Below are 27,205 nucleotides of genomic sequence, written 5' to 3' on the forward strand. Positions count from 1 at the left end.
AAACCAATTAATAATAAAATCAAAGAAACACATCAAAAATAATACAATAATGGTAGGGAACTTTAACACACCCCTCACTGAAATGGACAGATCATTTAAGCAAAAGATCAACAAAGAAACAAAGGCCTTAAAGGACACATTTGATCAGATGGACATCACAGATATATTCAGAACATTCCATCCCCCAACAAAAAAATACACATTCTTCTCTAGTGCACATGGAACATTCTCCAGCATAGATCATATCCTGGGTCACAAATCACAACTCAACTGGTACTAAAAGACTGGGATCATGCCCTGCATATTTTCAGACCACAATGCTTTGAAGCTAGAACTCAATCACAAGAGGAAATTTGGAAATAACCCAAATACATGGAGGCTAAAGAGCACCCTACTAAGGAATGAATGGGTCAACCAGGAAATTAAAGAAGAATTGAAAAAATTCATGGAAACAAATGATAATGAAAGCACAACTGTTCAAAACCTTGGGACACAGCAAAGGCAGTCCTGAGAGGAAAATATATAGTGATACAGGCCTTTCTCAAGAAACAAGAAAGGTCTCAAATCCGCTGGAGAAAGAACAGTAAAGAAAGCCTAAACCCAGCAGGAGAGAAATAATAAAGATCAGAGCAGAAATAGATGAAATAGAAACCAAAAAAACAGTAGACCAAATCAACAAAACTAGGAGCTGGTTCTTTGAAAGAATTAATAAGATTGACAAATTCCTGGCCAGACTCATCAAAAAGAAAAGAAAAAGGACCCAAATAAATAAAATCATGAAAGAAAGAGGAGAGATCACAACCAACAACAAAGAAATACAAACAATAATGAGAACATATTATGAGCAACTATACGCCAGCAAATTTGACAATCTGGAAGAAATAGATGAATTCCTAGAGACGTATAAACTACCAAAACTGAACCAGGAAGAAATAGAAAACCTGAACAGACCCATAACCAGTAAGGAGATTGAAGCAGTCATCAAAAATCTCCCAAAACACAAGAGCCCAGGCCCAGACATCTTCCCAAGGGAATTCTACCAAACATTTAAAGAAGAATTAGTTCCTATTCTCCTGAAACTGTTCCAAAAAATAGAAATGGAAGGAAAACTTCCAAACTCATTTTATGAGGTCAGCATTACCTTGGTCCCCAAACCAGACAAAGATCCCATCAAAAAGAATTACAGACCAATATCCTTGATGAACACAGATGCAAAAATTCTCACCAAAATACTAGCCAATAGGATCCAACAGTACATTAAAATGATTATTTACTGTAAGCAAGTGGGATTTACTCCAGGGCTGCAAGGTCGGTTCAACATCCACAAATCAATCAGTGTGATACAATACATTAATAAGAGAAAGAACAAGAACCATATGATACTCTCAATAGATGCTGAAAAAGCATTTAACAAGGTACAGCATCCTTTCTTGATTAAAACTCTTCAAAGCATAGGGATAGAGGATACATACCTCAATATCATCAAAACCATCTATGAAAAACCCACAGTGAATATCATTCTCAATAGAGAAAAACCGCTAAGATCAGGAACATGTCAGGGATGCCCATTATCACCACTGCTATTCAACATAGTACTGAAAGTCCGAGCCGCAGCAATTAGACAACAAAAAGAAATTAAAGGCACCCAATTTGGCAAAGAAGAAGTCAAACTATCACTCTTTGCAGATGATATGATACTTTGTGTGGAAAACCCAAAAGACTCCACTCCAAATCTGCTAGAACTTGTACAAGAATTCAGTAAAGTGTCAGGACATAAAATCAATGCACAGAAATCCGTTGCATTTCTTTACACCAACAACAAGACAGAAGAAAGAGAAATTAAGGAGTCAATCCCATTTACAACTGCACCCCAAACCATGAGATACCTAGGAATAAATCTAACCAAAGAGGCAAAGATTCTGTATTTAGAAAACTACAAAGTATTCATGAAAGAAATTGAGGAAGACACAAAGAAATGGAAAAATATTCCACACCCATGGATTGGAAGAACAAATATGCTACCTAAGGCAATCTACACACTTAATGCAATCCCTATCAAAATCCCATCCATTTTTTTCAAAGAAATGGAACAAATAATCCTAATATTTATATGTAACCAGAAAAGACCTCGAATAGCCAGAGGAATGCTGAAAAAGCAAGCCAAAATTGGTGGCATCACAATTCCAGACTTCAAGCCCTATTACAAAGCTGTCATCATCAAGACAGTATGGTACTGGCACAAAAACAGACACATAGATCAATGGAACAGAATAGAGAGCCCAGAAATAGACCCTCAATTCTATGGTCAACTAATCTTTGACAAAGCAGGAAAGAATGTCCAATAGAAAGAAGACAGTCTCTTCAACAAATGGTGATGGGAAAATTGGACAGCCACATGCAGAAAAATGAAACTGGACCACTACCTTATTACCACACACAAAAATAGACTCCAAATGGATGAAAGACCTCAATGTAAGAAAGGAATCCATCAAAATCCTTGAGAAGAACACAGGCAGCAACGTCTTCGACCTCAGCTGCAGCAACTTCTTCCTCAAAACATCACCAAAGGCAAGGGAAGCAAGGGCAAAAATGAACTATTGGGATTTCATCAAGATCAAAAGCTTTTGCACAGCAAAGGAAACAGTTAATAAAACCAAAAGATAAAACAGATAAACCAAACCAAAAGAAGATATTTGCAAACAACATATCAGATAAAGAGTTAGTATCCAAAATCTACGAGGCACTTATTAAACTCAACACCCAATGAACAAATAATCCAATCAAGAAATGGGCAGAAGACATGAACAGACATTTCTGCAAAGAAGACATCCAGATGGTCAACCGACACATGAAAAAGTGCTCCACATCACTTGGTATCAGGGAAATACAAATCAAAATCACAATGAGATACACCTCACACCAGTCAGAATGGCTGAAGTTCACAAGTCAAGAAATGACAGATGTTGGTGAGGATGCAGAGAAGGGGGAACCCTCCTACACTGTTAGGGGGAATGCAAGCTGGTTTAGCTACTCTGGAAAACAGCATAGAAGTTCCTCAAAAAGTTGAAAATAGAGCTACCCTACGACCCAGCAATCGCACTACTGGGTATTTACCCTAGAGATACAAACGTAGTGATCCGAAGGGACATGTGTACCTGAATGTTTATAGCAGCAATGTCCACAATAGCCAAACTATGGAAAGAACCTAGATGTCCACCAACAGATGAATGGATAAAGAAGAGATGGTATGTATGTGTGTGTATGTGTCTGTGTGTGTGTGTATGTATATATATAAAATGGAATACTATGTAGCCAACAAAAGGAATGAAATCTTGCCATTTGCAACAACGTGGATGAAACTAGAGGGTATTATGCTGAGCAAAATAATTCAATCACAGAAAGACAATATTCATATGATCTCCCTGATATGAGGAATGTGAGAGGCAGGGCAGGAGGTTTGGGGGGTATGGAACGAAAAAATGAAACAAGATGGGATTGGGAGGGAGACAAGCCACAAGAGACTCTTAATCTCACAAAATAAACTGAGGGTTGCTGGGGGAAGAGGAGTAGGGAGAGGGTGGTCGGGCTTTGGACCCTGGGGAGGGTATGTGCTATGGTGAGTGCTGTGAAGTGTGTAAGCCTGACGATTCACAGACCTGTACCCCTGGAGCTAATAATTTATTATATGTTAAGAACAAAACAAAACAAAACAAAAAACAAAAAAGCCCTGCAGCCTGTGGGTTTGCTGTCTAGTCAGCCTGAATCTAGGTGCTGAAATTCTACCCTGTGGGACACTGACATGTCTTGGCCCATCCTGAACTATTAGGAGCTGTTAAAAATATAGTACATTGCTTGGACAAGCACACAGGTTTGTGAGATGAACAAGATTTGGAGACGGGCTGAATAAAAAGGTTCATCTCATATCCAAGGCCACTCCTTCAAGACTGGGAGAGGTGGTTATATATCTACTACATAGAAATCAACATAGAGAATCAAGCAAAATTAAAAGATAGAGGAATATGTTCCAAATGAAAACAAAACCTCAGGAAAAAAAAAAACCTTAATGAAACAGAGGTAAGTAATTTACCTGATAAAGAGTTCAAAGTAATGGTAATAAAAAATCTTTACTGAACAGGTAAAGAAGAAGAATGGATGAACACAGTGAGAGTTTCTATGAAGAGATGGAAAATATATGAGTGTCCCAAACAGAAGTCATAGAGGTGAAGAATGTAATGACTGAGCTGAAAAATACACCACAGGTGTTCAGCAACAGAATAAATGAAGCCGAAGAAAGGATCATTCTACCCAAAGACAAGCCAATGGAACTCACCAATCAGAGCAGGAAGAAGAAAAAAAAAGAATGAAATAAGGGAAGACAGCTTAAAGGCCATATTGGACAACAGAATAACATTTTCATTGTAAGGTTCCCAAGAGAAAAAGAGAATGAAAGGGATAGAAATCATATTTGAATAAATAATGGCTGAAAATTTCCCTACCTTGGGGAAGGAAATAGGAATCCAGATACAAGAATCCCAGAGAATTCCAAAAAAGATGAGTCCAAAGAGACCCACACCAAGATACATTATGATTAAAATGTCAGAACTTAAAGAAAAAAAGAGAATATTAGAAGCAGCAAGAGAGGGACTCTTGGGTGGCTCGGTTGGTTAAATGGCTGCCTTTGGCTCAGGTCATGATCCTAGATCCTGGGATTGAGTCCTGCATTGAGCAGGGAGTCTACGTCTCTCTCTGACCCTACCCCCCTCCTGCTCTCTGAAGTAAATAAATAAAATATATTTTTTAAAAAGCAGCTAGAGCAAAATAATTTGTTAAGTACAAGGGATCCCCCATAAGAGTTTCAGCACAATCTTCACAGGTTAGAAGGGAGTGGCAGGATATATGCAAAGTGCTGATGGAAAAATCTAACCAAGAATACTCTACCCCGCAAAATTTTCACTAAGAACTGAAGGAGATCAAGTTTTCCAGATAGCAAAAGCTAAAGGAATTCATTACATAATGATGAAGGGACTTCATGAAGCTGAAAAGAAGTGGCTTAATTAGTAACAAGAAAACAGGTGAAACTAAAATTCAACTGGAAAAATCAATCTTTAGTAAAGGTAGTGGATTCATTATTATAAGGGTAGAATGATGGTTAAAAGACACAGGTGGTAAAAAATAACTATGATTATAATAACTAGGGGATACACAAGATGAAAAGATGTAAAATGTGACACCAAAACCAAAACATGACAGGAGGAGGGTAAAATGTTCAGCTTAAAATGGGATCAAAGTTGTTATCAATTTAAAATAGATTGTTACAGATATAACTTGTACATGTAAGACTCATGGTGACCACAAAACAAAAACCTACAGTAAATACAGAAAAGATAAAGGCAAAAGAATATAAGCATAGAGTTAAAGAAAGTCTTTGGGTGCTTGGGTGGCTCAGTTGATTAAGCAACTGCCTTAACCTGGGTCTTGATCCCGGAGTCCCACATCAGGCTCCCTGCTCCATGGGGAATCTGCTCCCTCTGACCTTCCTCCTTCTCATCCTTTCCCTCACTGTCTCAAATAAATAAGTAAAATCTTTAAAAAAAAAGAAAGTCATCAAACCACAAAGGAAGAGAGCAAAAGAAGGAGAAAGGAACAGAAGGGAACTTCAAAAACAGCTAGAAAACAGCTAACAAAATGACAATAAGCATATAGCTATCAGTAAATTACTTCAAATGTAAATGGACCGAATTCTCCAATCAAAAGACACAGAGTGGCTGAATTGATCAAAAAACAAGACTTGAAAAAATGTTGAGGCTACTGTTTAGAGAAGAGACTATGTGCTAGAGGCTAGGACGAATGGCTGGAGCACTCTTAAGAGTCCACACTAAAGGGATGATGGCTTGGAATAGATGGCAGGTAGAGTGAGTGTGGAAACAGGAAGACCAGTTGGGGAGCTATTGCAGTAATTAATGCAGGAGGTGATAGTGTAGACCAAGCTGGTAGCTGTGATGGCGGGGAAGCATTTAGATTCGGGATATATTTTGAAAGAGTAGAGTTGATTTAATGATGGGCTGGATGTGTGATATGGGCAAAAGACAAGTTAAGGATGGTATACTGAGTTGAACAGCATCCTCCAAAAGCCCATGTCCACTCAGAATCTGTGAATTTGACCTTATGTGGAAATAGGGTTCTTGCAGGTAAAATCAAGCTAAGATAAGGTCACACTTGATTAGGATGGGTCCTACATTTAATGACTGCTGTCCTTATAGACACAGAGACACACAGAGGTAGGAAAGCCTTATGTATGTAGGGGCAGAAATGAAAGTCATCAGAAGCTAGGAAGAGGCAAGGAAAGATTCTTCCCTAGAGCCGTCAGAGGAAACCTGGCCCTGCTGACACCCTGATGTCAGACTTCCAGCCTCCAGAACTATGAGAGAATAACTTTCTTTTATTTTAAGTTGCCCACTTTGTGTATTTTGTTACAGGTGTGTTAGGAAACAAATACAGATGATTCCAAGGGTTTTGGGCTGAGCCAGATGCAAAAATGGAGAAATCACTTACTAAGAAACACTGGGATAAAAGGCTTGTGGAGGGGATTAAAAGCTCAGTGTTTGATGTATCAAGCTTAAGATGTTTGTTAGGTATCCAAGTGGAGATGTTGAGTAAGTAAGCAGAAATCAAGTATGAAGTTTGGAGGATGGAGAAGAGGCCATAGACATAAAATCAGAAGTCATAAGCTTGGCACAGAGAGTACTTAAAGCAATAATTAGATGAAATAAACAAAGGAGTGAACAAACAGAGAGGAGATATGGAAGGATTAAAGGTAAGTGTAGAAAAAGGACTATCAGAGACTGTAGGTCATGTCTGGACTAAAAACCTGCTTGAAAATACACTCTAGCAAAAATAATAAGCACATCTTAAAAAGAGGAAGAGTTGAGACACAAGAAACAATGACCAATTTAGAAACTAACAAATATTAACAGTTATTTAAATAATAACTAATTATTATTAGTAATAACTAATGCTAAAAATGGTTATAATAATGACAGTTTGAAATATTGTAATCTCAAACTGAGAGATAGATGATGGTGAGGGAGATCAAAGTAAAACTAACTGTTTTATAGTTTGGGGTAGAATATAGATATGAGTTAATTATAGGTATTGCTAAAAATGAGTTTAACTAGGTTAATGTATTAAAAATTTTGAAGGCAATTACTAGAAAAACAGAGTATTATGTAGATGTTTGAAAATCCCAAAGAGGGGGAAAAAAAACAAAGATTAATTAATCTAAGAGGAAGTATAAAATTTGAAAAAGCCAATAGGCATAGAAGAAAATGAAAATACAATTAAAGACTTACTCTTACGAGAAAACTATGGACAGTATGTTTTATGGTTGAGTTATTCTATGTCTTTAAGGAGGGGCAGGTCATATAAAGTATCCCAGAACACAGAAAAAGGTAGAAAGCTAAAGAAATCATTATAGTATATGTGCTGCCGAAGCGAGCACTAAAGAAATCATTATAGAAGGCTGTTATATTCCTGGTGTCAAAACTGAACTAGCATACACAAAAAGATACCTAGATCAAGGTGACTTATGAACACAGGAGTAAAATTCCTAAATTAAATTCGCATATTGAATACAAAAGTGTATCAAATGAACAATCCACTATACTCAAGGAAACTAATCATAGGTGATGGAATCCTTCTTTATGTTGAGTGTGATGGTCTCAGGAGCATATGTATTTTTCAAAACTTGCAAGATACTGTTTGCAAATTTTACCTTAAGCTTTACAAATGAAAAAAATAAACCAATCCATGAAAATGTTCAGAAAGCTAGAAATAGAAGGAATCTACCTGAGATGGACATACAATAAGCAATTCTTATACCTACTGATAACAACTACCCTCAATGATTAGAATCATCCTTGTTAATGTCATGAATACGGCAAAGATGTACAGCTTCCCGCTGACACAAAAGAAGGGTAAAATGCAACATATTTCTTATTTGTAAAACTCTTTAACAGCTTCTCAGATCACATAAAGTCCAAGTCCTTTCCATGGTCCTACTGGCCCAGGACAATGTGGTGTCACTTACTGTTCCTTGCCTGGTTCGCTCTGACTCCACTGCTCTTGATGTTCCCCCTGCATCCAGGCACTTTGACCTCCAACTGCCAGAATTCTTTGGCCACAGTCTGCATGACTTACTCCTTCTCTACCTTCAGCTCAAGTGTCACCTCCACAGGAGGGTCTTTCTTAAGCTCCCTATTTAAAATTCATCTATCTCCATTCACTATCAGCATTCATTATCTTCCTCTCCTGATTTACCTTTCTTCACTACATACCATCATCTAACATGCCATATATTTTATTGCTACGCATTCTCTTCTCCCCACTTTGGAAAATGTAAGTGCACCACCACCACCAACAACAACAACAACAAAAATTAAAAAAAAAAAAAAAAACAACCAAAAAACCTCCCAGGATCAAAAGGAGTTCAGTAAATAAATATATAACACCTGGTAGCATTCCTTTTCAGTTCTCTTGGGTATATACCTGAGAGTGGAATTGCTGGGTCATATGATAACCAGATGTTTAACCTTTTGAGGAACCGCTGAAGTGTCTTTCAAAGAGGCTGCGTCATTTTGGATCCTACCAGCAACTGATAGCGGGGTTCCAATTTCTCAGTACTCTTGTCAACACTGGTTATTGTTTGTCTTTGATTTTAGCTATTTAAGTAGGTATGAAGAAGTACCTCTGTGTGGTTCTGATTTGAAACTCTAATGATTAACAATGCTGACAGTGTCTTTCCATATACGTATCAGGCATTTGTAGACATTCTTGAGAGAAATGTCTATTTAAATCCTTTGCCCATTCTTTTACCTTTTTATTGTTGGGTTATAAGAGTTCTTTATATATTGTGCCACTACCTATTTCAGTAAATAAAATTTTCTCTGAACATAGCCACATTTATTCATTTAGGTATTGTCTGCAAAGCCTAAATTATTTACAATCTTGATCCTTTACGGAAAAGCTTGTTGACCTCTGATTCAAAAATGAGTTATGGGGAAAGAATTAGATAATTATTCTGAAAAAAAGAGGCTGGACAGTCATGAAACAGATCCATGTATTTATGAGAAATTCAATTGTTGATTTGGTTTGATTTCAAACCACTGAGGGGAACATGGGCTAATCAGTTGATAGTGTTACAATAATTTATTAACCACTGAAAAGAATAAAAGCTAGAATCCTATGTTATACCATCTATAAAAAATCAAACTATAAATATGATAATAACATAGAGAACATTGTTAGAATGTTGGAGTAGGAAAAATCATTTTTCTCTGACATAAAAATTAAACACTTTGCTAGTATAAAACGTACATAAATAAGGTTGCAAGAAAATAGTTGCATCATATATAACAGACAAATGAATAAGATATAAGGAGTTTGTACAAATCATTTTTTAAAAGTGATAATGGATATGAATGGGCAATTTGTAAAGGAAAAATAGTCAATGCTCAAATTCAGAAGTAATTGGAGAAATGCAAATTAAAACAATGGGATATCAATTTTTTATCCACACTACAGACACAATGATATAAAACCAGATAATGTTAAACACTGGCAAAGGTGCATAAAGAAATATTGCTGAAACACAGCCAAGTACCCAATTCCTCTTCTAGGTATCCACACTAGAGACTTTCAATAAGAGGTATATAAAGAGGCATTTATAGAAATAATGTTCGTTATAATAGTGTTTGTGATAACAAACCCTAACCAATCTCAGTATTCATCAAAAGGAGCTTGATTAAATAAACTATGACGGATTCATACCGTAAAATATTTTGCTGCAATTAAGAATGAAGAACATCTCTGTATTTTTACTTGGAAAGATCTCTAAATACCTTTTGTTAAGGGAAGTAAAAATCAGCTCAGAATGAAATTTATCACTGTGATAATTATAATGAATTGTTATTTTAATAACTCACTTTAAAAGGTTACAGTGTTAATATTTAGCAATAATATGCATTCATGGTATCCAAAAAGAATCAACTCCTGGAAGAAATGCTTTTAGAACTATACCATCTAAGAGTTTTTAAAAACTGCTTATGAACATTTATGTCTATCATGCACAGGGAAGATGAGTGGAATGGTATTCACCAAACTCCTGAGAGTAAATTCTGGGTAAAGAAATAAAATCTGGATGAGGGTACCAGACACTTTCATATTTTGCTTCTTCTATCTGCATAATTTCATCTTTATGAATATGTAGTTATATATTAGCTACATGGTTAGAAAACAAGATAAAACCTATTAGACTCATGTATAATTTAAATATATTGTGGCTAATTTTTTGAGTGTGTGCTTGTCCTTAGAAAATGAAAATTTGTTTTTTAAAGTCCTAGAAAATATTTTAAGGTTTATAAAATATACCAAAGAGGAATTACATACTACATGTCCTCAATTCCAAGACACTGATTTTAAGATACACCATTAATTTAATAATAGTTTTTCAGGGAAAAAAAGAGACAATCACACTGAATGTATAAGATGATTATATGATGCATTTCAACTTCACAAATGTTTTTAGATAAAATGACAATTATAGGGCACCTGGGTGGCTCAGTTAGTTAAGCAACTGCATTCAGATCCTGGAGTCTCGGGTTCAAGTCCTGCTTCAGGCTCCCTGCTTGGCAGGAAGTCTGCTTCTCCCCTGACCCTCCCCCCTCTCATGCTCTCTCTCTCTCTCTCATAAATAAATACATAAACAAACAAACAAAATCTTTTTAAAAATGACAATTATGATATGCATCACATTTTGCCGAGAGTAAGGAAGTGGAAGCTTAATTTTCTCCCTTTGATGAATAAATACATGCTTGCAAACTGTTGAAATTCAGCCATATGCCTGAATATGGGAAAGCCCACTATCCACTATGAAATCTCTATGTGAGTAAAACATACTGCTCCTGAGCGTTACAAGATCTCACCTTATTTGGAAATGGAAATTTGTTTGGTTCCACTTTGCCAGGTGCTGGAATTGCAGAAAGTGGTGGGAGCCAGGTCATCTCCTAAATGGTGGGAAAAAACAAACAGCACTGTAATACAGGGAGTATTTAAAGTCAGTAGCTATCAGAGCCTGCCTTAATAACACTGGGAAGGGACTGAAATGAAGAGATGAATAAAGAATGAAAGGGATTTTTTTTAAAAAAAGGATGTGAGATCTGCTTTCATGATCTCTTTTCCTAATTTTACCAACTCTTGGTTCCATGGCTATCCCCATGCTCCCTTTGTATCTTAAAAAAGTCTGCAAGGCTGTCCTATTTTCGATTCATTTAAGCTCCTGAGTAAAGGGACAACCTAGTAGTAAAAGTTCTATGGGAAACACTGTACAAAGGGGGCTGCATCTCTTAGACTCAATACCACAAAAATTCACAGGGTGTTTCTGTAGGAATGTACAAAGTGACTTTAGGGTCATTATGAGAGGAGTCTTTATTTCAGTAGAAACTAGTATTAGGATGAGTTTCCAATAAGCCCCACACAACACTTTGGTCTTCATAAAAATTTCCTTCGGGGAGAAGTGAAAAAAACAAATCACACCTACAAAATAGAAAAGGAGGGAGGGAGGGAGAGAAGTGTCATTTTCATAACACAGTATTAAGAATACAACTTTAGCTCAACACACAATCATCTGTCATCTGCTTTCTGACAGAAACTTTCACTAAACCGTGAGAGAGGGTGAGCGCTGTTTATACACTTGGAGTTTTCTTCCTCAGTTCCATCTCCTGGAAGGTACCTGCATTTACTAAATGATTGTACAATTAAATTGGATCAATCAATTTCTGATTACCAGCAAACTTACTTGGGTTTACAGATAAGTTTTGAAACCCCCCGCCCCTTTTTAAATTTCTTTCCTCTTTCAAACCTAAGCAAGCATAGAAGCAGTAGTTGATCCATTTTAGGAAAAGTGAGAAACTCTTTTTAGGTGAAGACATCTTCTCACCTCCCTTGGGGAAAAGGGATTCTGTCAGGTTTTTCAAATCAAAGAGATTCTTAAGAGTGGTCTTGTGCCTTTAAAAAAAATTTTATTTATTTATTTATTATTTTTATTTTTATTAACATATAAGGTATTATTTGTTTCCGGGGTACAGGTCTGTGAATCATCAGTCTTACATAATTCACAGCAGTCACCATTGCACATACCCTCCCCAATGTCCATAACCCAGCCACTCTATCCAACCCCCTCCCTTTTAGCAGCCCTCAGTTTATTTCCTGAGATTAAGAGTCTCTTATAGTTTGTCTCCTTCCCCAGTGCCATCTTGTTTCATTTTCCCTCCCTACCCCCCCCACGACCCCGACCCTGCCTCTCAAATTCCTCGTATCAGAGAGATCATATGATAATTGGCATAATACCCTCTAGTTCCACCCATGTCATTGCAAATGGTAAGATTTTGGTTTTTTTGATGGCTGCATAGTATTTGATTGTATATATATACCACATCTTCTTTATCCATTCATCTGTTGGCAGACAGCAAGGCTCTTTCTATAGTTTGGCTACATGGACACTGATGCTTAAACATTCAGGTGCACTTTTTTTTTTTTTTTTTTTTAAGGTAACTCTCCTCCTTCAGCTCCTTGGATAATGCAGAGCCACACAGAGAGGGAGCAGAGGGGAAAGTCAAATCCACCTGGAAGGATTTACTTATCATCTCTCGCCCACCTTGACACCTGTGCCATAGGTGGGTTAAGCTTGTAAGCATTTGAGATGTTCCCTCCATTCTGCTATTACAAAGGTCTCCCCAATGGAAAGCAAAGGAAGATCCAGTGACCTTCTCCATCCCTCTCCATCCCTCCCTTCTCCAAACCTCTTCTCCCCAGAGACCCAAGTATCTTCCCATTCTATCCTGTATCTATCCCTGTTGTCTCTTTGGAGGAGGCTGTTAAGCAGGACTGCTGAGTTTGTGTCCAGGAACAAAGTGGGTGCTCAGTATATTTTTGAATGAATGCCAAATTGAATAGTATCTCTGCAATATCTCTGCCATCCTAATCATACCTTTTAACCCGAATTACTTTAATAGCTCCCTTATTGGTTATGTTTCTTTTGTTATTGATCAATCCACTATACTCCAGCCAACTCAATTTCCCTAGACTACAGATGCAGACAAAAAGCTTCACTGCTCCAAAATCTTCACATACCATTATATATATATATATATATAACAATATGATGGTGACCATGGCCATGATGTCTCCTGTTGTGCTTTGCAGTTTTCAGAGCACTTCCATACAAGTTTTTTTTTTTTTTAACATTTTATTTATTTATTTGAGAGAGAGACACACAGTGAGAAAGGGACCACAAACAGGGGGAGTGGGAGAAAGAAGAGCAGGCTTCCCTCTGAGCAGGGAGCCTGATGCGGGTCTCAACTCTAGGACCCTGTGATCATGACCTGAGCCAAAGGCAAATGCTTCACAACTGAGCCACCCAAGTGGCTAATTAAAAAACTTAACAAATTTTTAAATTCACACTCAACCTTTAATCACCACTATGCCCATACTGCAGGTGAGGGAGTCAAAGCTTAAAGAGATGAACTGATTTGCCCAAGTTCACTGAATTCATAATGTCACCACTGAAATTTGCACATAATTCTCATACTTCCAGCCCAGTATTTGTTTTTCACTCCACTACATTTGCTCTCAAAGACCTCACCCTCGTATTCAAGAACTTCTACGAGCTCCTGGTTTTCAGCCTTGTGTCTTTTTTGTTAGTCTACATGCACTCTGTGTATAGGAGAAACTACAGTCTTTGTTTTCACTTACATTTTACTCTTTGTGTGTGAATGCCCTATTCTTACATGCTTTTTGGGTTTCTATCCACTCATGAAGGCTCATTTCAAACATCATCTATGTCTTGAGGCCTTTGCTGATTACCCTTCTACTTCAATATGATACAACAATTTTCTTCTCATGCTCCTCCAATGCACTTATTTTCCTCTTTCATAGTAAAGGTCAGATTCTTTTTTGTGTTCAGCTTTACGAGTATACACCTCAGTCTGCACAAAACCACTTCTCCCTCTTCTGATATCCTTCCTCCAAAGCAGAACAGAAATCATACTTTAGAATCTCAGTAATCTCTTTCAATAACATTCAGATCTACTAAACATAATCCTATAAAGAAGGACTCAAAATTTCTTCAAGAGGGACAGTGCCTACTTATTGTTGTATAGACTGAAGCACATTATATACTAAGCACTCAAAATTAACTCCCTGAATTAACTGAATGCCATATTTCAATGCAAAATTACTACCTTTATTTTAATTCTAGCTAAGTATTTCCATGTGACTTTTCCATCTAATGAAGTCTGCTAAATATATGAAGGAAGGGTAAAGACAACAGGGTTGCTTAAAACATTTAAATCTTTAGAATTTCCAAAAATATAAGAATTCTTTACTATTTAAAGAATTAAATTCTTTACTATTTAAAACTATTTAAATGTATACTTTATTTCTACTTCCTCTTCTGTCACTTACTAGCTCAGTGAGCTTAGGTAAATCACATCTTCAGTAAACTGCAGTGACTTCAAACTACAGACTTAGGAATCAATCAAATCTCAGCTTGTGGTATTTTAGAACCAGAGGAAGTAGCGATGTTAATGATCTCAAAGTTTAATTATGAAGATTAAATGAGATAATATATTTAAAGAGCATAGCGTAGGTTCCCTTATGTTTAATCATTCAATAAAAGACAGTACTGTTTAAAACCAAACTGAGTTTCAAAATTCTTATCTCTAAAATGAGAAACAGAATTTCTTTATGAGCTTTAGATATCGGGAAATTGAGATGAGAGAATATATGGGAAAATTTTTTTTTTAAATATTTGTTTTTGAGAGAGAGAGAGAGAGAACACAAGCAGGTGGTAGGCGCAGAGGGAGGAACAGACTTCCCACTGAGCAGGGAGTCTGATGCAGGTCTTGATCCCAGGACCCTGGTATCACCATCTGAGCCAAAGGCAGATGGTTAACTGACTGAGCCACCCAGGCACCCTAGGAAAGTTTTTTATAAAAAAATGAAGCATTATGCAAATGTAACCCACAATTAACCTAATAATAATTAATACAAACTATGTAGTATTAAAACAGAAAGTTATTTAAAGCAATTATGATCCCTAAGTATATTCTGTACTCTACATTGGAGAAAATATCCCTAAGCTTTCTCATGGGAACAGAGCCTTGACATAATAACAATGAGATAAGATTTGGATTTTTTAAAAAAGTGCTTAATTTGTACCTTATTTCTAGTAGTTTAAAATGTAAAAAAAAGGTAAAGTTTTTCATAACTGCTAACATTTCACTTAGTCTATCTCACAGCATTCTCATAGAAAAGATTCCTGTCTGTTGTCAGGTGGTCAATCCCATGCCACTGTGTCCACTGTTCTCCACCCTCACTCATGCTCCTGACTTCTCTGGTCTTAACCGGTCCTTCATCACTGCACTGTTCCTCCTTCCCCCACTTGTCTGTCCAGTAGCCACAGGCTACTGTGTCCCTGACCACAGGCTGTGAGTTTATCTAAAACAGGATGAAAATAGAATATAAGGCCAACTACTCCAGAGTTTAGGGAGCTACCTTCTGATCTTCTAAAGTCCCTTGCCATTTCTTTGATCTGCCTGCCTTTGTTCCTCTTTGATTTCTTGTCCCTTAGGAATGAGGTCACACCCTATTCCTCAACACTAAGAGGGCCCCAGTTTTGAGTTTGGGTTCCTTAGCCAAATGGTAGGATGTGGAATCAGACATATCTGTCTTAACACAGCCTCACCAGTCCCATTTCTTTAAGCAGATGTCTAGTTACCCAAGGGACATATTTCAGGGTGTCTTCTTATTTTTTAGATAAGCTTCAAATGCCAAGTCTCTTTATAGTAAATACACTCACTCTTCTGCTAAATGAAGGAACAGATGGTTAAATGATAACAGTATAGGATACTGCATTTCATTAACTGTCCAACTTTTCTCTATCCTCTATATAACAGTTTTCAGAAGGTCATGGGATACATGGGCCAGTGTCCGTTTTCATGTCTATTATGCAGCAAGCTTGACCCTGAGTCCCAGGAATCCAGAACATAAAGGTGAGCAGACTTTCATGTACTCATTTTACATAACCCTCTCCCTTCTATGTAGCTACCAACTTACTCTGGCATCACCTGCATCTGCCTGTCCGAGGATAAATGGTCAGAGGTTTGGGGATCTATTCATTACACAGTGTGACTATTATTTGAGGTGAGAAGAAATGAAAGTTAAATTTTAGTCTGAAATCTTGAGAGTTCAACATGTATATATTGTAGTATAAAGATCTGCACAGTATATTTAGTTTGCAAATAGAGTAAATTAGAAAAATTCTGAACAATATTTAAATTTTCTTATTAAAATCAGCAAATAGAGAAATAATTTCCCTGGTCTCTCTCCCTGTCTTCTGTCGCCCCACTATAGTCTATCTTGATCACTGTCAACGAAGTGTTTTATTTAAAATAGTTCTACACCGCACTTGCTCAAAAGCTCCCAAGGACTCTGGTCCAAGCATTCAAGATGCTCTGTCATATGGCGCCATCAAGAAACACTGCAATGTTACTGCTTGCTACTTTTCTATATGGTCCTCCCCTCCTCCCTGCCAGATGGGCTTACTTCTTGTCCTGCCCTATGTTTTCCTGTCCCGACATTTTCTGTTTTTCCTTTCATGTTACTCCAACTTCACTTACCTCTTCTTTAAAAAAAAAAAAAAAAATCATTTATTTGAGAGAGAGTGAGTGAGCGAGAGAGAGTGGAGGGACGAGGGGCAGAGGAAGAGGGAGAGAGCGAATCTCAAGCAGACTCCCTGCTAAGCAGGGAGCCCAAAGTGGGGCTCAATCTCACGATCCTGAGATCACGACCTGAGCCGAAATCAAGGGTTGGATGCTTAATGACTCAGCCACCCAGGCGTCCCTTACCTCTTCCTTCTTTCTCATGCCTTGTCTCCTTACGAAAGTCACTGACCAGTGTGATCCTTAGTAAGCACTCTGCATTACATAGCACCTGTGTCCCTTATTTCACATTTCCACGCTACCTGGGGCTGTGAGTTTATCTTTCATATGTTACCACTATCAAACTAAACATTTTTTAAACCGCTATTAGTTTAGAACCTCTTTGAGGGAAGGGATTGTGCCTTTGAAACTCTCTTGTAGCTCTTTGGAGGCCCAGCACAATGGATAAAATAATAGGAATTCGTTTAACTTCTCTGGGATTCTCTTTTCTCTTCTTTTAAAATGATGGCACCAATAAGCTATACTTGTCCTACCAAATACATATGATGGTTGCCAGAATCAGGAGAGACTGAAATTCTTCTTTCTCTTTCAGCAATGTTTCAACAGTTGCTGCCAACTCTGAGGTCTGCTAAAAAGGGGTGTCTATCCCCACAGGCCTGGCAAATGACCACAGCTAACTCCAGAATTCTTTGTGCTCAGAAACTCACTCTTTTCAAAATAAAACACAGGATTAATTCTGTCACTTGGGAATAAAAATATAAAATGCCAAAGTCAATTTTTATACGTGGCAGTGGCTGCTGCAGATCAGAGCATTACTTTGTTTTCAGTTTCCGTATCCGAATAATCCCTCAGCTTTTCAGTTCTTTCACACGTATTATTCATGTTATGACACTCTTCTCAGATAAGTGCTGCCAACAACAGAACAGTGTAATTTTTATTACACTGCATATCCTTTAAATACGGGTAGCTAACAAGAGCACTGTGTCTGGTGAAGGGAAACGCTGCTGCAGGTCCATACCTGGGAGTCAGAGCACCAGCCCTCGAGTAAGAAAAATCGGAAGCAGCACCCTCATTCTTACCTCATGAGGGTGGGAGTGCATTCTCTTTTTTTTTTTTTTTTTTTTTTTTTGTAAACCTGGTGATTCACAGAACTGTACCCCTGGGGTGGGAGTGCATTCTAACTGTCAGTCCATTCCTGGGCTTTATTTATTTATTTATTTATTTTTAAAGATTTTATTTTATTTATTTATTTGAGAGAGAAAGAGAGCAAGCAAGAGAGAGAGCATGAGCATGGGGAGGGATAGAGGACTAGAGAGACGTATATCCCTGCCAAAGGCAGCCCGACACAGGGCTCGATCCCAGGACCCTGAGATCATGACCCGAGCTGAAGGCAGATGCTTAACTGAGTGAGCCACCCAGGCGCCTGCATCCCTAGACTTCAACAGACTCCAGGGTCAGACTTGAAGGCTGGGCAGATTGGGGCTTCAAATAAGAAGGCTGAAGTTACCCCCTAAATCAACAAAAATTCAAGAACATCCTCATTTTGTTACTATAGAAGAAGGACCTAGAGTCTGCAAAATAATGGTAAATATAGTGTATTCATGTCCATTAAGAATAACAATGATCATTATTTTCATGGAAATACTACTCATGGAAAGCTTTTAGAAAAACAGTGGTGGCTGGAAAAGAAAAGCACCTTCTGTTTTTTTTATAGTACAGCTTAGGCTACTAAAATTACAAGTATGCAAATAACCAATAAAAATGTCTAACTGCAGCATTACCAAAAATCATAGTGAAATCTTGTTTCTTTATATTGAAAACTCAGGAATATGTCCAATTTGAACTAAAATTGACCTGAGAGGGGGATTCCCAGGAGCCATATCTATATTTTCTGGTCTCCTCCATGTCCCCTGGGTGGGAGAATCTCAGATTGGAACACTAACTAATCTCAGCCAGTCCTTTTTAAAAATTTTTATTTTTTTATTAACATATAATGTATTATTTGTTTCAGGGGTACAGGTCTGTGGTTCATCAGTCTTATTGCATTCACAGCGCTCACCAGCCAGTACTTTCTAACTTAAGCCTATCCCTTGGCTCTCAATGAGGTTGATCACCAATGGATAAAACAGAGGGTGTACCACGTAGTAAAGAATAATGGAATCAAATTGAGAAAGTTTTAAAATCAGCTTTCACAGGGACGCCTGGGTGGCTCAGTGGGTTAAAGCCTCTGCCTTCAGCTCAGGTCATGATCCCAAGGTCCTGGGATCAAGTCCCACATCGGGCTATCTGCTCAGTAGGGAGCCTGCTTCTCCGTCTCTCTCTGCCTGCCTCTCTGCCTACTTGTGATCTCTGTCTGTCAAATAAATAAATAAAAATCTTAAAAAAAAATCAGCTTTCACAGACTGGGCAAGACAAAGAGAACACGTGTATTAGATAACAATATGGGCTTATGGTGGGGATGGAAAAACACAAAAGCAAGCCTTTAACCTGGAAATTCCAAGGCGGCCTGAAGGGTGTGCATCACACTTCCTCCTCAGGCCATAAGATTTTCAGTTCTCCCATGCCCATATAGTGTCTGGCCTTTCCTATTTCCTTCACATGTAAAGAGTGACTGCTTTTAATGAAATCCATCCTGTGTACTACAGACCCATCCCATCTCCCTGACTTCAGCATCCCTGCAAACTCTGGACTCTCCAACGAAAGGATAAAAGCTAGGAGAGAAGCGAAGATACAACGGCTATTCCAAAAAAAAAAAAAAAATTATTTCATGCCAGAACCTTCATTTTAGACTTTTCTGAAGATTTCTTATTCTAGATGCAGCTTTACCGTTTTCAAGTTTTCTTTTGGGGCAGGAAGGTGGATGTGACCTGTCTTACTCTCTTGTTCCTCTGTGTTAAGTGCTTTCTGTCTTATCTATTAACTTGGGGTCTTCTGGAATAAGAACCGTACATTTTATAATTCATTTTTAGATTTGCCTGGCTTTCAATATTCATTCTTCCCCCTGGGCTTAAAAATATTTCAATTCCTCTTCTTTAACTGTGGATTGTTTCTAGAATTGAACATTGTGCTAAAATAATAAAAGCAGTAAAATCTGGGGCACCTGGGTGGCTCAGTCGTTAAGCATCTGCCTTTGGCTCAGGTCATGATCTCAGAGTCCTAGGATCCAGCCCTGTGTCTGGCTCCCTGCTCAGCAGGGAGTCTGCTTCTCCCTCTCCTCTGCTGCTCCCCCTTGCATATGCATGCAGGCGCGTGCTTGCTCTCTCTCGCTTTCTCTCTGATAAATAAAAAAAATCTAAAAAAAAAAAAAAGGTAGTAAAATCTACTTGGGTTCTCAGAATTTAAAGAAGAGGGTTTTAATTTGAGTATACACAGCTGCAGGAACTTAATGACTCTTATTAAACCCAGGTGAAAACTTCACTCCTGAGTTCCTGCTGCAACACACAGACACCTGCCAGTTTCCTGCGCTCTTAAGAGCCTTGTGCTCCTGTTGATAAGCACTGATTAGTCTAACTTTAAAAGATGGTTTAAAAAAATAAAGTGTTTGGAGGCAGTAAGAGGATTTCCCAAATTCTGAATGTGAGGCTGGTATTTTCCTGTACCATTTCTAAGAATAAGTCATATTAAGCCTCAGTTTAGCAGAACTGAGGCAAATTCCTGACCAGCTCATGAGAAAGGTCGTTTTATTAATGTTATCATTGTCACCTTATTTTTGATCTACATAATATCTTTTCGTGACAGCACAAACACCAGAAATAAGCCCTGTTAGTAGACATATAGACTGTAATTAATCTCAGAGCTAGCTGTGTTTTGCAATAATGAAACAGCTCTTTCATATGTGTCTAAGGGTAGAGAAGGTATTATTTGGGACAGAGAGAAAGACTATGGAAGCCAGAAGGGTAAGAGGGTGATAATTACATTCTTGTCCATGCTTTCCTTTTACCATGTTGCCCAACCCAATTCCACAGACAGATAATCAGAAATGTGCATTTGACAAAATCTCTCAATTCCAGAGAAGAGGAATGGCAGAACAAAACAGGTTTGGAGTCAGCATCTGGGAAACCACGTGTCATCTTGGCCCTGCGGTGAACTGGCAGAATGACCCTGGGCAGGTTTGTTTTGCTGATTACTGATGTCCTTGTCTGTGAATTGGTGTTAATCACCCTATCTTGCAGGATTACTAAATCGGTTAGTGACAGACAAAGTACCCAGCACAGCGTCTGGCATGAAGTAGGTGCCCTCGGAAGGTGATCAGTGCTGTTATCACTACTTTTATAATTAGTGTTGGCAGCTTTTGGCTTGGACTTTGGGAAGATAAGAGGATGACTATAGGAGAAGACATTTATGAGTTTGTTTTTTAATCTATTTCACTCCGTTAATTATTTAATATTTAACTGGTTAATTATTCATAGTCAAATAGAAGGCATAATGAAAGTGTGCTTATTAAACAATAATTTGCTTCCCTCACTCCCTTTGCCACTAGGGCACCATGTGCACAGAGGGGAGGGGGTGCTGTCGCATCATCTGGTATTTTTCTCAAATGGTACAATTACTAGTAAGCAGAATGCATTCCCTTTCCGAAAGCTGGTTTGGGGTTCTTTTTTTTTGGTTTGGGGTTCTTAAGAGTTAGAAGCGTTGTCTTTATGCCTGCAGACTACCCCTGGCCAACAGTTAGGGCAGTTCAGCTTGTACACTGGCTTGAGAGCTCTTCTAAGAAGACCTGATGGAGCCAATGGGAAAAGGTGAATACAGGGGTGGAAAGTAATCTGGTCACAGGGGCAGGAGTCAGCCTGGAGGCAGGGCACAGAGCAAGGTAGGCAGACTGGATAAGAAAAGACCTTGAGAGCCACTGGGGCTGAGATAAAAAGTCCCTGGTATAGTAGGCTGTCCGGTTCCCCAGAGGGAAGGCAAATCTCAGCTGCTGTGGCACCCTTAGCACAACCTTGCTAATGGGGCACATTTTTCTCCCTTTCAAGCCCTTTCCCAGCTAAGTTCCCCTCCACCACGCAGGTTTCTATGAACTTCACTCAAGTATTTCTTCTCAGTTTGAGAGGTGATTTATAGAAATCACTGAGTGGCACCACCCTAGTCTAGCAGGGATGTCTCTTCATCTTAGGAATGAATGTAAAAGGCAGGATGATTTTACAGAAGACGGGTAATGTCTCCTGACATACTCCAGATACAGACAGCCAAATCCAGAGGAGGAGGGAGAGCTGGGGAGCCTGGAAGAAACCATCTTTTTTGTTTTCTTTTTAAACCATGAGGTCAAAATATCCTCAAATTGGAGAAGCAAAAGATCAAAATATTTCCCCCCAGAAGTTTATAGGTCTGCGAGAAAAGAGAAGTTAGGGCCAAAATGAAAACAGGAGGATAACCACTTTTATTAGAAGAAAGCAACAAGAAAGACTGGGTTAGTAGAGCCTGGTAAAGAGCTTACCCCTTGGGAAAAGATATTCCTTGAGAACACAGAAATGAAGCTAAAAGAGGCAGGCGCCAAATTAATGACGTCTAAGGAAGACCCTGAACTCAGATGCTGTGTCTTTAAATGGGGAAAGAAAAGAACTTAAGGCAATGAGGAAGCAAAGATGATCTCACAGAAGTCTCCATGGGGAGAAAGTGAGAAAGACGGTTCAGAATACGCAAAAGCAAATGGACAATCTACAAATTTGAGACAGATGTTTCTATTCCTTGATCTTTGCTGACAATTCCAGGCATAGTTGAGAATGGGTCTGCAATCATGCTGAATAGTTTATGACTTAGACCAATCAATTCAGCCTCTACTAGTGCATCCAGATGTCCATCCAACTGAACTCATTTCTGAGCATCCACTGTGTGGTGCAAGGCAATGCAAATGTCCTGGGGATAAAACATGGAATACAACAGACATGGAACAGTGAGTACCGTGGGGCGAACAAACATTGCATATACAAGGCATCCATATTCCTCATGGTTGCCATGTTTTTGTTTCTGGTTTTATTTCTCATGGAGCCACCCCAGCCACCAATGCCCATCCGGGCCTTAATGGATGCTGCTCAAGGAATCATATTCCTCATGGTTACTCCACTGGTCTCATGTGTCTAAGCGGTTTGGCCAAAAAAAAAAAAAAAAGAAAGTAAAAGAAGCTTAAGTTGCTGTGTCAGACGTTCAAGGGCCTACCTTGTGGAAAAACCATTACAGGTGGCTTATGGAGACAAGCAACCACAATTAGAGTCCACTAGTTAAAGCTACCAGGAAGAGTTTGATTTTTATAAACTTTCTAACAATTTCTGACAATATTCCACCGGTGCTTTGTGCTAAGCATTGCTTTAGTGCTAGAGACACAGCTACAAATGTGGTCCCATGTCCTCATGGATGCCATATTCTGGCATAAGTGGGATAGACAGTAACCATGTATACAACTTTATACAGCATTATATAACATAACAACACAATGCAGTTTAAGTCAGCATAAGAACCATTAAAACTACTCAGTGCTAAACTGGCTGTTTCTTAAAACAGTGAGCTGCTAGGGCACCTGGGTGGCTCAGTGGGTTAAAGCCTCGGCCTTCCGCTCAGGTTATGATCCCAGGGTCCTGGGATCGAGCCCTGCTTCGAGCTCTCTGCTCAGCAGAAAGCTGAGCCTGTCAGATAAAAAATTTGCCTGACAAATAAATAAACATGTTTTTTAAAAATATGGTGAGCTGCTTATCATGGAAGTATTTGAAATCATAACAATGAGGAGTCTCTGGAATACCTACTTCTTTCTGACTTTTGTGGGGGTGCATGGGGAGACATGAGGCAAACCTTGACCTCTCTGTCCATCTCTAATTGTGACTTGGTGAAGTTCTTAACTGCACCTGTATTCTCTGCTAGGCTAAGAACATATGATTTCACTTTAAATTTTAATTTAATTGAAAAATTATCTTCACTGCATCTTTCTGCTTACATAAATAATATATGCTTCTTGTTCAAAAGTTTAGCATTGCAAAAGTACAAAATGCAGGAAAGTGAAAGCCACCCAGGATCCCAACACCTATGGTTAATGCCCACAGTGAACAGTTTTAAGTGCCAGGTACTTATCCAATTTATATGTATATATATATCCAATATTGGATATATATTGGATATATATATATATATATATGGTATATATAAATATATATATAGGATATATATATTGGATAAGTCACACACACACACATACACACTAACATGGGGATTATACATATATTTTTAATGAGGTCATACTGTTTGGTGACTTTATCTTTTTTATTTCTCATTTCTTCTTTTCCAACACAACGTATAAATGTATCTTCTTTTGAAAGGCTATACAGACAATCCACTGCCTGGAAGTATAGTTTGTTCTACCTGGAAATATTATAGCTTATTTAATTAACTAATGGAAAGTTGATTTGTTGCTTTTTTTTTTTTCATGACTATAAACCACACTTTGGCAAAAATCCTTGTACATCGGTCTTTTCATGGTTGTGTATGTCTTCCAGTACAGAATTTCCTTCCTTGTACAGAATTTCTAGGTCAAATGGCATAAATATTTTAAATGCTAATATACTGTCAAATTGGTCTCGAAAAATTGTCTATTTATTTACATGTCCTATAACAGTATATGAAAGTGACTGTTTCTAAACACCTTTATTAATACTCTTTTTAAAAGTCATATTTGCAGTGGCTTCTAGACCAAGATGGCCACTTAAAAGGCTACTGAATTTCTCTCCTTTCACAGACACATTGAACATACATCTACACATGGCGCACTCTCCTCTGAGAGAAATCCAGGAACTAGATAAGCGAATCCTACATATCAAGTGACAGACAAAATATACACATTGAAACAGGTAGAAAAGACTGAGACTCATATTATTAATCCCATTCCTAGAACAGCATATACTTGGGAGGGAACCCCCAAGTCCCAGCTTCTCTCCGAGGAGCAGAGGGTCTGGGTCACAAATTTGGCACTCCAAATTTGAAGGCCGCCACCTAAGGAATGCCCCCAAATCACCTAACTCCAATAGCCCATAGGGCTTGCATTCATGAAGATCATAGAAAACAAAGAGGCAGTCATTAAAGGATGCAGGAGCATTTGCATCTATACACCTGGGCACAGTGCAGAGGTGGCAGACAGACAAAAATGCCCATTTCCCAGTTTCTCCCTGGAAGGAGTAAGAATATATACTTTCTCTGTGAGAGAGATTGGCTTCTGATCAACATGCATCTAAGTGCTATCTACAGTCCTCCCTTTTGGGACCCTGAGAAGTCTTGGGACACTCTCAACTACCGGGAGCCACTAAGAGCAAAAATGGCAGCTTGGACAATCACAAATGTTTGAGCAGTAGTCAAGAGCTTGAGCTCGGCTGGTTAATGAGATTCATCTCCTATGCAATACAAGCCTGTCAAGCCAGGGAGAGTTGTCTGTTTTAACTAATGTGCAGAAACAAACACAGAATACCTTAGAAATGAAGAAACAGGGAAGTATGTTCCAAAGAAAAGAACAAGATAGAACAAGATAAATCTCCAGAAACTAATCTTAATGAAGTGCAGAGAAGTGATTTACCCAATAGAAGGTTCAGAATAATGTTCATAACCATGCTCGTTGAGGTCAGGAAATTAATTTATGAACAAATAATCTCAACAAAGAGACAGAAAATATTTAAAAGTATGAAAAAAAAATCACAGAGTTGAAGAATGTAATAACTGAATTGGGAAAAAAAAATCTAATAGATGGATTCAACAGCACACTAAATCAAGAGAAAAAAATCAGTGAACTAGATGACAGGGCACTGGAATTCATCTAATAAAAAGTACAAGAAATAAAAAAGAATAAGATAGCTTAAGGGACTTCTTGGACACCGTTACATGTACATATATACATTATGGGGGTCCTAGAAGGAGAAAAAATGAGAAATGGGCAGAAAACTTACTCAAATAAATAATCACTGTAAATCTCCCTAAACCAAAAAAGGAAACACATACCCAGATTCAGGAATGCCAGAAAGTACCAAAGAAGAGAAACCCAAAGAAAGTCATGCTGATGCACATTATAATTAGATTGTCAAAAGCTAAAGATTAAGAGAGAACCTTAAAAGCAGCAAGAAAACTTGTTTCATACAAGAGAAACACCATAATACTTCAACAGATTTTTTCAGCAGAAATTTTGCAAGTCAGAGGTGAGTGGGATGACATAGTCAAAGTGCTGACAGAGAAAAGACAACCTGCCACCTGAGAATACTCTAACTGAAAAAGCCCTTCTATCATCACTAGACCAGTCTTTCAAGAAATGTTTAAGGGAGTTCTTCAAGCTAAAGAGATGCTAATTAATAACATACAAATATATGAAAGAATAAAACTCACTGGTTAAGGTAAATATGCAGTTAAATTTAGAAAACTCTAATATTATAGTGGTGGTGCATAAATTCCTCATAACTCTAGTATAAAGGTTAAAAGACAAAAGTATTAAAAATAACTATAATAATTTGTTAATAAGTGCACAATATAATAAAAATGTAAAATGGAAAAGAGGATGTAAGACCTGATACGATGAAACTCCTAGTATAAAACACAGGAAATGGGACGCCTGGGTGGCTCAGTTGGTTAAGCAGCTGCCTTCAGCTCAGGTCATGATCCCGGCGTCTTGGGATCGAGTCCCACATCGGGCTCCTTGCTCCGCAGGGAGCCTGCTTCTCCCTCTGCCTCTGCCTGCCATTCTGTCTGCCTGTGCTCACTCTCTCTCTCTGATAAATAAATAAATTAAAAAAAAATTTAAAAAAAAAGAAAAAAACACAGGAAATAAGCTCCTTAACATTGGTCTTGGCAGAGTTATCTCAGTTTTGACACAAAAAGCAAGGGCAATAAAAGCAAAAATAAACAAGTGAGACTCTATCTGAAAGCTTCTACACAGCAAAGGAAACATCAACAAAATGAAAAGACAACTTCTGGCACAGGAGACTTCCAAACCACATATCTGATTAAAATCCAAAATATGCAAGGAACTCATACAACCCAAAAGCAAAAAACCAATTAATCCAAAGATCTGGACATTTTATAAAAAAGACATACAGATGGACAACAGGTACATGGAAAGGAGCACAGCATTACTAATGGTAAGGAAAAAAAAAAAAAACAGAAAAAACGAGAAATCAAAACCACAATGAACTATCACCTCACATCTGTGAAGGTATCTATTATAAAAAAGACAAGAGATTACAAATACTGTCAAGGATGTAGAAAGAAGAAACCCTTGTATACTGTTGGTAGGAATATAAACTGGTACAGCTACTAAGGAAAACAGTATGAAGATTCCCCAAGAAATTAAATTATAACTACTACATGATTCAATAATCCTACGTCTAGGTATATATCTAAAGGAGACAAAATCATTATCTCAAAGAAATAATTTTATTCCCATGTTCATTGCAGCATTATTCATAAAAGCCAAAGAA

At 38.0% G+C, this 27,205-nt stretch overlaps 1 protein-coding gene across 32 annotated transcripts in view; it reads right to left on the reverse strand.

The window, feature by feature from the left end:
- The window catches only part of AFF3 (ALF transcription elongation factor 3), a 571,712-nt gene that overhangs the window by 184,088 nt on the left and 360,419 nt on the right, over positions 1-27,205 (reverse strand). For all 32 annotated transcript variants that reach the window (XM_082747049.1, XM_082747043.1, XM_082747033.1 and 29 more), the window contains one exon: positions 10,980-11,060. In XM_082747049.1, the coding sequence (XP_082603175.1) occupies positions 10,980-11,060 (81 nt within the window). The remainder of the gene's footprint in view (positions 1-10,979; positions 11,061-27,205) is intronic.

Source organism: Mustela nivalis (genome assembly GCF_964662115.1).
Source record: "Mustela nivalis genome assembly, chromosome: 8".
Taxonomy (NCBI): domain Eukaryota; kingdom Metazoa; phylum Chordata; class Mammalia; order Carnivora; family Mustelidae; genus Mustela; species Mustela nivalis.